Here is a 12,293-nt window from a genome sequence, read left to right as displayed (position 1 = left end):
GGCCTGGCCAACACCGCTCCCGACTCCGACCCACGTCTCCGACTGGGGATGCACCAAACCTCTGCTTACAGCTCTTCTCTGACTGGTGCAGTCGGAGCCGACTGGGACCAACCGACCAGGAACGCCCGCTCGGTGAGGACCCAGGAAACGGGCAGAGCATGTAAGGCAGGACGCTCAAGTCAACCGTGATCCCAAGAACCATATCCTGTACATCTGCAGGACAGTACCGACAGGGCATGTCAGAAGGGTGCCCTACAACCTTCCAAGCGTGTCAGAACCCAAGCAGTGTTGTGGGCGCTGACGTTTGCCCTATAGTGTTGTGGGTGCCATCAATTCCCATGTCAGGCAAACATGGTAAGACCCCCCACATGCCTCTGAGCATCAACAGTGTTGTGGGCCGTCATTTGCCATACATGGTGAATGCGGTAAAAACCTCCCACATGCGTCTGACATAAATAGTATTGTGGACGCCTACTATTATCTTGTACCCAACGGTATGGGCAATAAAACCTAGTAGCATACGTACTCTCTCTCTTTCTCGCTTGTAAGACCGTCCCCTTCATCTATAAAAGAGGATGCGCTCTCTCCCAACGAAGAGGGTCGATTTTAGATGATCGACGACAACTCCAACGACTCTCCGATGATCCGAACAACAAACGATCGATTCACCCTCTATTAGCTTTAGACACTCTAAAGCTAGACAGAGCACACGCTCGAATACTTAACGCATGTAGAAACTCCCGTCACTCTCAGCCCTTCGGTCTGGAGTCCGATCAGACCTCTTGCACCCCACATCTTTCTCCCTCTCGTTTGTAACCTCACAGCAAACTTCGAGCACCTGGGCTCAGGAATAAAGTCATCGACCGACTCAAACTGGACGTAGGGCACGTTGCCTGAACCAGTATAAACCCTGTGTCATTGAGTGCTAGGCCACATCCGATCACAACGTACGTCAAAACTACAAATATTTACGTGTTAGTCATTTTCTGCACCGACAAGTACATTTCAGCTTCCAACGAAAAAATCGGCGTTAGCCGTCCGACTAAAACAGCAGCGGCTTTCTTCCCCTTTGTGCTAAGGTTTGTTGCCCCGGTCACCAACCATTGTTCTAGATCCCCTGTCCTCTCCTCTTGTTCCCCTGCATTATAGGTGATCTGTAACTATATAAGGCTCTAAACGTACCACGCGTGATGTTCACATCGCAAGGACTCTTCAGCTTTTTCTAAAACAATTATTGACATGCTTTTTAATTTTTAATTTTAAGATTTTTCTAATACAATTATTAACATGCTTTTTTATTTTCGAATCTAACCGGTTTGGTCGTGTATATGTCCCTGGCGCAACCAAAACATGCTACCGCGCCACATGCATCTGCGCGACACGATCTGCCATAGTGGACAGCGATTGCCAGCTGGCCGTGCCACTCCCGTTGGCGATGCAGCATTTTAGCGCCATGCCAACCAGACTGGTGCGGCAAGATGCAACCTTAGAAAAATCGTATCTTTTTCACAAGATCTCGGATGAAGATGATTTTTATATAAAAATTATAGCTCTCGAAAAGATTTACATCTCTCTAGTTTTTTGTTTGTTAATTTGAGGTCGTTAAGATACCCAAAAAGTTAAATAAATTTTCAGCGATATGGCGCATGTAGGACAGTGCATCTCACGGTGCATGCACACGGAGGCACATGTCCTTCGCAAAATAACTTTCCTGCGTGGCATCATCATGCAAGTCGGCCTCAACCAGTGCAGCCACAGTTGTCGTCTCCGCTGCCACTGTTACCTCCGTCGCGATGTCAAGCTTGGGACATTCACCGACGAGGTGGACACCGTCATCGTCCGGCTCCACTCCGACTCTCCGAGCTGGGCAACAAATGGTCCGCCATCACCACCGAGCTCCCCGAGCAGACGGGCTACAACAGAACCACTGGAACATGCACCACAGCAAGAAGCAGCTCATCAGCGTGGGTGGTGGCGACGGTGCTGCAGCCGCCGGGGGCGCTCTCGCCGGGGCGGCGACGATCGGGAGCAACGGCGCCGCTACGTCGACCACCAGCCCATACCCGTGGGGTGTCGACGAGGAGATGTTACTGCCGGCGTCGTGACCACATTCGACGTCGACGGTCTTGCCCTGGAAGACCTGGACTTCGACCCCAACGACGACCGGTGGAATGACCGGTTTAATTTGAGTGAGTTTTTCAACGAAGCTGCTCATGTGTATCTGATCATGGATAACCTATATTAAACAAAAATAACGTGTATATGTAGGTGCAATCGGCGGAACAACACCACGTGCTGCTAAGGGCATGTGCTCCTGTGCATCACCATTGGATGCACATTGGATGCGTTTGCAGTAAAAGAGAACTCTATGCAAATTTGCCCTTAAGGACATGTGCTCCCCATGTGCATCACCATTGGATGCACATTTATTAGGATGCATATGTAGTCCAACGGTGTATGCACATGGGGTACATGTTGGTTTGTTGTCATTGGTTATATTTGTTAGTGGTGATGAATATTTTTTTTTAAAAAAATAAGGCAGAGAACTACCGATTATATTAAAAATAAGAAGAAACCTAGACTGGGTATTACAACGTAACAGAGTGTCAAAAAAATACTATATAGAGAGCGAATGGTTGGATTAAGACCTCAACTCACACCGTTTCACAACTCTAAACTGCTACACTCAACAATAAAGATCTAAACCACTATACAACCACAACGGCTCCTCAAGCACCGTATCATCACCTGTTGATAATGAATTGAAAGTATTGTTCACAGGGTGCACCCTCTGATGCTGCGGTGGTCATATATACACACACACACTATATAGTATATGCAGATTGGAGCCAAGAAATTATATATATATATATATATATATATATATATATATATATATATATATATATATATATATATATATATATATATATATATAGTTCTATATATAGGGAGAGGCTATTCAGTAGCCGGCTACAAAATAAGTTATTCTGTAGCCACCTCCATTTACTATAATTTTATATACTAATTTACCATAATATAAATACATATTTACGATAGTTGGGTTACTATAACACATGGGGATATTTACCATAACGTTATATTAAACCACTTAGTAAGGAGTTACTATAATCTCGTAAAATAACATAGTAATTATCGTAACTCATATATATATATATATATATATATATATATATATATATATATATATATATATATATATATATATGTGTGTGTGTGTGTGTGTGTGTGTGTGTGTGTGTGTGTGTGTGTGTGTGTGTTTTGGTTCTGTACCATGATACTATGTCTCATAAACATGGTATGTATATGTATTATTACATATATGTTGTGCGTGTGTGAATTGTGATCGATGCATATATATGCATGATGATGCTATGTAATAGATCTCCTCCATCCCTTTGCTTGTCGGACTGAGCGATAGAACGACCCGAGGCTGGCTTTGCTTTCGATCAGGCGCATTGGAATGCATGTCATTGGTTAATTGGAGTGTTGATCAAAGGACTACGCATCCAACGCCGCTGAGTCCGGAGTGACTTATCACAACTTTCTCTTAGACTAGCCACAATGTTGCCGGTGCTAGAAAATTTCTCTCTCTTCCACCTCATACAGATGCCAAGATTCTAAATATAGCCACAGCATGGGCACCCGTGCTTGATTGACTGTGGACCCCACCAAAAAAAATCCCATCCTTCTCCCCATCCATCCCCTCCATTTCAGCAGACGGCGTGCTCCTCTCATCTTCCTCGTAGTTCAAGATTGAATTTTTTATATTTCAGACATCGTGGAACGAACATGTCTCGATGCCAAGATGTTTTGAAACTGAGCACCGGTGCTTGAACGCTCTCTCTTCTTCCTTGGCACAGGCAAAAGTCCACATTGTGGCCAGTCTTAGGAGGCAAGGCAGGGAGATGGCCGTGGCCCCCATTGCTTGGTTCTGTAGGTACGTGACGCGAGCACACAATTTTAGCCACATGTGAAACCCTATTGGGCACGGCTTGGCAGGCAGGCAGGTCATTTCATCCGTAGCCATCATCGTACAGCCGTGTAGGGCCCCTTGATGCGCCCAGCTCCAACAACTTTATTGTGGTCCATCCATCCATCCATCCAGATGGGACCAGTCCATGGAGATGATACCACATCATGTAACCGCATGTTCGGGTGGCTGGCTGGGCTGGTGCTGGCCAGCCCACTCACACGGATACTGTTTATATGAACAGTATCTGTTAGTTAAAACAGTTTTTTTCTTTCGCAATAATTTAGTCGGAACAGTATTTTTGTTTATTTTTTAGTTTAGCCGAACAGCCTTTAAGTATATAAGCGGAGATTATAAGCGCACGTGGAATTATTCACGTTCATTCCATCGATAGCTCAAAAGTTACTCCCTCTAGCTCAAAAAGAATGCAACTATGAATTACGTGCATGAATTATGTTTGAACAAGTTTCTGGTGAATAATATTTACACTTATGGTTTCAAAATCAATTTATTATGAAAATACATTTTATAATTAATAATCTAATGATATTTATTTGATATCATAACTATTAATATTTTTTTATCTATAATCGGTTAAACTTAAAATACTAAAACATGACACTATACTAGAATTACATTCTTTCTTGGACAGATAGAGTATATATAACAAGTGGTTGCTGAGTAACTATATCTAGGAATAATTATGGGATGTGGACCCCACACTTTGGTTCTCCGTGGTGAATCGTCACACCGGCTAATTTGCAAAGACATGGCTACTTTAGTTTGTACTTGATTGGAGAGCACTTTAATAATTTAGGGATCTAGATCTACAATTTCGTAGTTTGTATATGTCCAGATAATTAATAAGAATAGCATACTAGTTTAAAGACTATCGGTGTAATTTAGGTGACGACATTGGCTACCTCGACTGCTACATTGACCATGGCTCTAGCATGACATCCTTGACCACAGCTCCTCCGCACTCACGCTCAGCTACCTCGACGTCGGCACAAAGGGCTACCACATTGTACGAGGACTCATCGGCTTCTTCTCTGGCCCTAGAATATGTGATGCATCAACCGTTATTATCTGACCGTCGGGGGATATTAGCTTGTCAGCTTCTTCTCCAGTCTCACCGTTTGTAGCGCTACAGCTGTAACTGTGGGGGCGATGTTAGAGTAAATAGAAATAATACTTGTATTGTCTATCCACATGGGGTTTTAATCCTATGTACCCCATGTAATCAGCTCATGATATCCAACTGCAATACAGTGGATATTCCACCAATTCTATTTTTCTGCGGTCACAATGCACAATGAAAATGCTAGTGTAGTAATAACTGGCTTCTCATTGCGGTCATACACACATGTACTACTGATGCATGCTAGCTGATGCCGACAGTCACGAAATTTGACCACACCGGTCCGGCCGCCTCGCTCATGCCCACTTTATTAATTCCAATGTTCTGCACAGAAAATTGAATGAGGGATGTTGGATGCTAGCTAGCTGTTTCATGAAATACATATACACCGTGTTCACTTGAGCTACTTTTCAGCCATAAAATAGTGTTTTTCTCTCATAATATTTCAGCATAAGCTAAATTTCTTTTGATGCAGACATGGCCAATAATTACACTTTCTCTCTTTCAGATTGAAGTTGTCCTTGCTTTAATAGATACATAGCTTTTATTATGTATGTACCTAGGCGTAACGTATATCTAGAGGTATATTTTTTAGAAAGGACAGTAAAAATTTTACCATAGTTTTTATCTAGATGTATATTAAAAACTACGTATCTAGAAAACTAGAGTGAGTTACCATTTGAAATAGAGGGGAGCATATCCCTCCTAGCACGCACCTAATTTACAGTATTTTTCTTCAATATAGTACAGACAACCCAAATGCCAGTTGCAAAACACTCTCACCCCAGGAACATACACCTTGCCTCTATTGAAGGCCTCCAGGAGATTGGATCTGCAGATTTTTTACATTGACAAAGTTACTAGATAGCGTGGCGTCAACGCCAATAGACAAGCTACCCACTAAATGAATAATTAGCCAAAAATGTGAGGACCTCTGGTGAGTCGTGTGGATAAATTCTACCACATCAAACCCAACAACTGATGAGCTTCACACTTTACACTATCTATACATATATGAGATATGAGATATGAGATACATATATATATACTTGAGAAGAAGTGGAAAAAATGCAGTATTGGAAAACATGGCCAATCCCATAATTTCTAAACAGTAGCAGGTTTATATTTTCTTCATGAGGATGCATGGGAAATTAAGTGAGGTGGGCACATGCATGAAGCATAGGTGCAGCAAAAGCTGTACTATTGTACGTAGAACAATGCAATGCAAGCTAGGTCCTGCATTAATCCGGACGGGTCATTGGTCTCACGAGGCAGCTCCAATAATCGAATTTTAAGCTAGTTTTAAGTTTTTTTTATATATTTTAATAAAAGAGAGAGAAAAACTAACTTTTGATCGAGAGCTAAGCTCTTACACATTTTAAGGTTACGTGAGAGTGCCATTTGGGGCCATACATGTTAAAAACTTCGTGGTAAAAGTTAGCACTATTGAAGAAGTTGTTTTAGAGCTAGTAACTAGCTCTAACCACTACGGGTGCCCTCATGATGGCCTATTTGGTCGACACTTAATTATAATTAGTTGTATGATGCTTTCAAGATTGCAGGGCAGATACATTTTCCTGTCACGCACTCTGGCTACAGGAAACTTCGACATTGGATCGTCGGAGCATTTATTTATATAAATGAATAAATTGTTTCATTATCTCGAGTTGAATGTTCGTACGCGTCCCTGTGTTCTGTGGCCAATCGGCGTCCATTGCTGGACGCAGATGACAGGAGACCAAGAGAAGAGAGAGCTAGGTTAGCTGCTAGCGATGCAAATTGAAATGGTGTCGCAGTCCAAGCTTGGACCACAATTGGCAAGTTGCTGGGAAGCCAACAGGTCCACCGCCCGGAGGGATCCATCCATAGATGTAGAAGGCGAATAATTCATTGGAATATATATGCATATAGCACCACACACAACATTTATATATACTTTGCAATTTATTATTTCGCCGGAAACCTCAAAATGCATCTTTTGTACTTCCTGCGTTCCAAATATAAGAGCTTTGACTTTTTTGGTACATCGAATTTGCTATGTGCCTAGACATAACGTACGTCTACTATTTAGTAGTGTGCTTCAGTATTTTAACTCATTATTTGATCATAAATTCATTTGAAGCGTGTTCTTTACTACTATTATTAATTCCTCAACTTACCTTAACAATCTTGTATTCAATCAAATGGTAGCAACCTGATGCTATATACTATATATGACCTAGTACCTACACTACTTTGATGTGACAGAATTTTATTTGAAGCAAATAGAGTTGGGAAGGGACCGACAGAGGGAGCTAGAGAGAGCCTAGGTACCATAGAATTTATTTCTCAGCACGTGAATTTGATGTGCTGATCCATATCCATACATCCTAGGAGACCACTGCATAAGAATATAACAAGTGCCTCACAAAGCATATATAGGGCAACTTCTAAAAAGGCATCACTTTGCAGCAAACAACAGTTAGCAAACAATGTGTGAATGATCGATTCCTGCTAGCCCCCACTTATCCAATATACTCCTAGTTGAAGTACTTTTGAACCCCCACCTCCCTCACAAAACCCTACCTTCAAATTCTCCTCCATTTTGGGCGTGTTGATTGGAACACACATACATGTGCTGTTTGCAATAATTGGAGCACTTCACACGCTACACAAAAGCTATGCTATTTGTGTATACACTCTTTAATTAGTATAGGTATATGTACTATTTATGTGGTAAGGATTAAGGATAGCCACAAGGAAGGAACACATAGCTACTAGTACGTTGGCAGTAGCATCTTTATTTGCAAGTTCTAGTCTTTAAGTCATATAGAAAAAAAGGTGGTCAATCTAGTTAGCTACAAAAGCTAAGCATAGCAGTGTGTGTGGTCTCTCTCTTGCTCGCCGGCCAATTGATCCAAGTTAACTGTGGTGCGGCCGGCCGGCGGCGCGTGCACCGATCGTCCATGGCCGTCCACCATCCGCACCTTCTCGACTTCTCGCCGCCTCCGAACACGGTGGCCATGGAGGCGCCCCCACCCCACTTCGACCACGGCCAACACGACCTCCTGGGGCTCCATATCGACGGCAACGGCATGCCCGTAGGAGGAGGCGTGCCTCACCGCGTCCTCGCCGACGACGCGGTGGCGGCATGGGCGCCGCAGGCCGCGGTCTCCCTCTCCCTGTACAACTACGACAACACGGCGGGAGGGTCTTCGTCGCTGTTCGGCCATCATGAGGCAGCGGCACAGTTCGCCGTGCCCCCGGCGGCGGTGTCGTCGTTGGCACTACCTAACCACCACCAGCTGCCGACGACGTCGAGCATGCAGCCGTTCCAGCTCAGGAGCTCCAAGTATCTGGCCCCTGTGCAGGACCTGCTCAGCGAGTTCTGCAGCCTTGAAGGGGACCTGCACGCCATGAACAAGAGAGCTCCGACAGCAGCAGCGGGCAACAAGTGGGACGACGTGGGCACGTCGTCGTCATCCTCTGGCCTCTGGGGGCACCCGTCCCTGAGCTCCCTGGATCTCTTGGAGCTTGAGAGGAGGAAGGCCAGGCTCTTGTCCATGGTTGAAGAGGTAGGCTGTACCTAGCTGTACATGTGCACGGCCTTTTTTTACTCTTACACACATACAGTACAGCATGCAGCAAGCAATTCCTGCACTCCTTTTTTTGCTTCAATTGATACCATTGAGGTAATTGTTACTATACCATATATATCTACTAAACAGTAGTTCTCCTGCTTAACACTGCATATATTGTGCATGCATACCTTTTTCTTTTTGCAGTTCCATCGAGCTGCTAGATTTTTTAATTTCAGTTATTATTGTAGTCGTCGGTTCTTGGACCATTTATTGTTAATCACTGTTGCCTTTTGATGAGTTCTTGGTCACAACTCATGTTACGTTCCTCGAAAGGAATCCACACATGTCGACATTGGCAAATAGTGGAGGGCTAGTGACACGGCCACTATATATGTACTTTCAGAAGCTTCTGTTCTCACTTATCGCCTAGCTTTTCACCCCCATTTAGAGGCATCTTCCTTGCTATCTGAGACAAGACTAACACTAGCTACTGATGTGTGATATACTGCTTTTATTTGATGCCTCCTCTTCATTCCCAGGATTCTTCTTCCTTTATCAAGTTCTCCCTACTACAACAATTGCATGTCGTAGTTCCTCTCAAAAAAAAAAGTTACCCCGACTAGTAGAAACTTTATTTATCATACTCTGTTATACTACCACTTATAAAAAAATTATTTAACTCAAAATAAAATCTTTCTCTCTTCTTGTCAAACATGTACATGTCCTACTCTTGCAAAATGAGTCAATTACTCAATTTTCTTCTTTTTCTCAATATAAGAAAGCGATGTACGTATCAAATGACCACATAGAACCTTATTATTCGTATCGATCTAATCAACTACTACGAATTATTATATTCAATTTAGCATTTTTATCTTTTTATATATCTACACTGTGGATGTGTATATATTATTAAGTATCATAAACATATGCAAAGCAATCATGGCCAGGTGGACAGGCGGTACCGGCGATACCGTGAGCAGATGAGGGCAGTGGAGGTGTCGTTCGAGGCGGTGGCCGGAGCCGGCGCGTCGCAGGTGTACACGAGGCTGGCGCTGCGCGCCATGTCTCGGCACTTCCGGTCCCTGCGGGACGCGCTGGTGGCGCAGGTGCGCGCACTGCGGAAGGCCATGGGGGAGCGGGACGGCGGGCCTGGTGCGGCGGCCACGGCGGCGGGCACCACCAAGGGCGACACGCCGAGGCTCAAGGTGCTGGACCAGTGCCTGCGGCAGCAGCGGGCGTTCCAGCACCCCGGCACCATGGAGAACTACCCGTGGCGGCCCCAGCGCGGCCTGCCGGAGCGCGCCGTCGCCGTGCTCCGTGCTTGGCTCTTCGAGCACTTCCTCCATCCGTACGTCGTCGTCCCTCCGATCCCTCCCCCCATTCATCACTCTAGCCCATTTCCATTTCTTTACCAATTCATTCCATTCAGATTAATTATATTAACAACTGCGCGCGGTAATTAAATAATTCGATCTGATGATGATGAACTGATGCAGGTATCCAAATGATGTGGACAAGCACATTCTGGCGCGTCAGACAGGATTGTCAAGAAGCCAGGTAATAATTCATAGTATTTGCTAAATTTATGCATGATCCATGTGCCTTCCAATTCCATCAGCAGCAGCATATGTACAGTTACTGGACAGCTACATACTGTTTGTAACAGTTCGTCAGGGACAAGATGAGCTAACCAGCAGACACATATATAATAATGTGCTTAACTCACACACTTCTTGTTATATGTACTAGTACTACACCCAACCACCACCTGTATCTGTCCCTATTATGAACGTGTGGACTAGATTTCAGTTTTTTTTTCCTTTCCACATCTTCAATTAATACTTGATGTAACCGGTTATATATATGTCGCCATTGTCTACTTAGGATGCGTAGAAGAGAACATAATAATCAGTGTCAGAATCTATATGCTTTCAGATGAAAAATAAATTTCTCTCAAATTTCTTTTCTAGGTTTCCAATTGGTTCATCAACGCCAGGGTGAGGCTGTGGAAGCCAATGATAGAGGAGATGTACACGGAAGAAGTGAACCAGAAATCAGACACGAGTCAAAACCCTAGCGGTGGCAACATTGGCGGTGGAGTCGTCGTCATCAAACCTGAGCAGATGAGCACAACTGCGGCAGCTGCCATTGAAGGAGACAGCCACTTCCGAACTAGTGCTGGGAACCCTAGCAGCTCCATGATTTCATCCTCCATTTTGACCGCCGACGGCGGCGGCGGTGGCCATCTGTTCAGCAGTTATCCGAGCATGCACGGGAGCTACGGCGGCGCCGTGTCGCTTACCCTAGGGCTCCAACAGCAGCCGTTTGCGTCGACGATGATGCACCAGCGACCACTGATGTTGCAAGATGACGAGCAAGAGCCGGTGCTGCCGTACAGAGACCTTATGGGGTCTCAATTGCTGCATGATTTCGCAGGGTAGCAACAGGCCTACTAGGAGGGGTGGTTGTGGTTATAAGTTTAAGAGAGGTAAAATTTATTTTTATTTCATGACTAAACCATATAAAACAGACAAATTGGTTCCTAGCTAGCTAGCTTCCCGCCGGCCAAATCATCCATGCTGTATTTAATTTCTCGAGCATGCTATGCTAATTTGTACCCTATATGTTTAGAGTTAATTAGTTTATTTCAGTAAAAGTGCAGCTGTTCTACTCATTCAAGTAAAGCACACCAAACGCCAATGTATAGGTGAGTATCATTTTTCTGTCGACAATTCACCCGTTTATGTTTGGGAAAAGGTATATATTTTCCGGATGAGGAATTATTTAGTAATAAGGGAATTATTATATTTGGCATTGTCTTTTGGCACAAGATTTATTATTTAGGTAATTCATCTTACCAAACATTTTGTTATTGAATATTTTTGTGTTTGTTTGAGTTGTGTAAATGGTGATCTGGATATGTTTTGTTCACTTCTAGCAAGTTTTGTTAGAAACTATGTGCAGGGGGAGCAAATCTCTCTACTGATAGTGAAACACACTACTACGGAATTGATTTTGCGTGGCGTTGCACTTTAAATAACGGAGGCGGGCACAAAATCCAACCGTCTCCTAAAATGTTGGGCTATTAACGAAGGCGGTCAATTTTATTTTACGAGGCGGTCAAAAAATAACAACCTCCTAAAATAGATTCACGGAGGCGGGCGCCCTAAGACAACTGCCTCCAAAAAATCCTCTATTTTCGGAGGCGGTCATCTTAAAGAGCCCGCCTCCGTAAATCCTTTTTCGGAAGTGGGCACACTATAAAGCCGGCCTCCTAAAATCGTGGCCCAGCGCCGAGCCCAGCAAAGCCCTTAATACCGGGCTCATATATAAGTGCTGACTTAGGGTTTCTCCATTTCTCTCCAACACTCTCTGCCCTCTCCTCTCCCTCCAGATGCGCATCCCTCCTCTCCCGAGTGCGCCGCGGTCCTCCTCTCCTGAGCGCACCGCGTGCGGCCCTCCTCTCCCGGCCCGGCGGCATCCTCCCCCCTCCCTCTTCCGGCGTGGCGGCGCCCTGCCCCCTCCCTCTCCCAGCGCGGCGGCGCCCTCCCCCTTCCTCTCTCGGCATGGCGGCACTCCGCCTGCCTCTCTCTGA

At 44.6% G+C, this 12,293-nt stretch overlaps 1 protein-coding gene across 1 annotated transcript; it reads left to right on the top strand.

Moving 5' to 3' along the window:
* The first annotated feature begins 7,577 nt into the window (after window positions 1-7,577).
* LOC136521545 (homeobox protein BEL1 homolog) lies at window positions 7,578-11,271 on the top strand. Its single transcript, XM_066515291.1, has 4 exons — window positions 7,578-8,689; window positions 9,646-10,046; window positions 10,195-10,255; window positions 10,669-11,271. Exons 1-4 carry the CDS (start codon window positions 8,081-8,083, stop codon window positions 11,137-11,139), a joined length of 1,542 nt encoding a protein of 513 aa, XP_066371388.1. The 5' UTR covers window positions 7,578-8,080; the 3' UTR covers window positions 11,140-11,271.
* The last annotated feature ends 1,022 nt before the right edge of the window (window positions 11,272-12,293 follow it).

The sequence above is a fragment of the Miscanthus floridulus genome, chromosome 18, assembly GCF_019320115.1.
Source record: "Miscanthus floridulus cultivar M001 chromosome 18, ASM1932011v1, whole genome shotgun sequence".
Lineage (NCBI taxonomy): Eukaryota > Viridiplantae > Streptophyta > Magnoliopsida > Poales > Poaceae > Miscanthus > Miscanthus floridulus.
The sequence above is the reverse complement of the archived record's forward strand: the minus strand, read 5'-3'. Positions and strand labels throughout refer to the sequence as shown.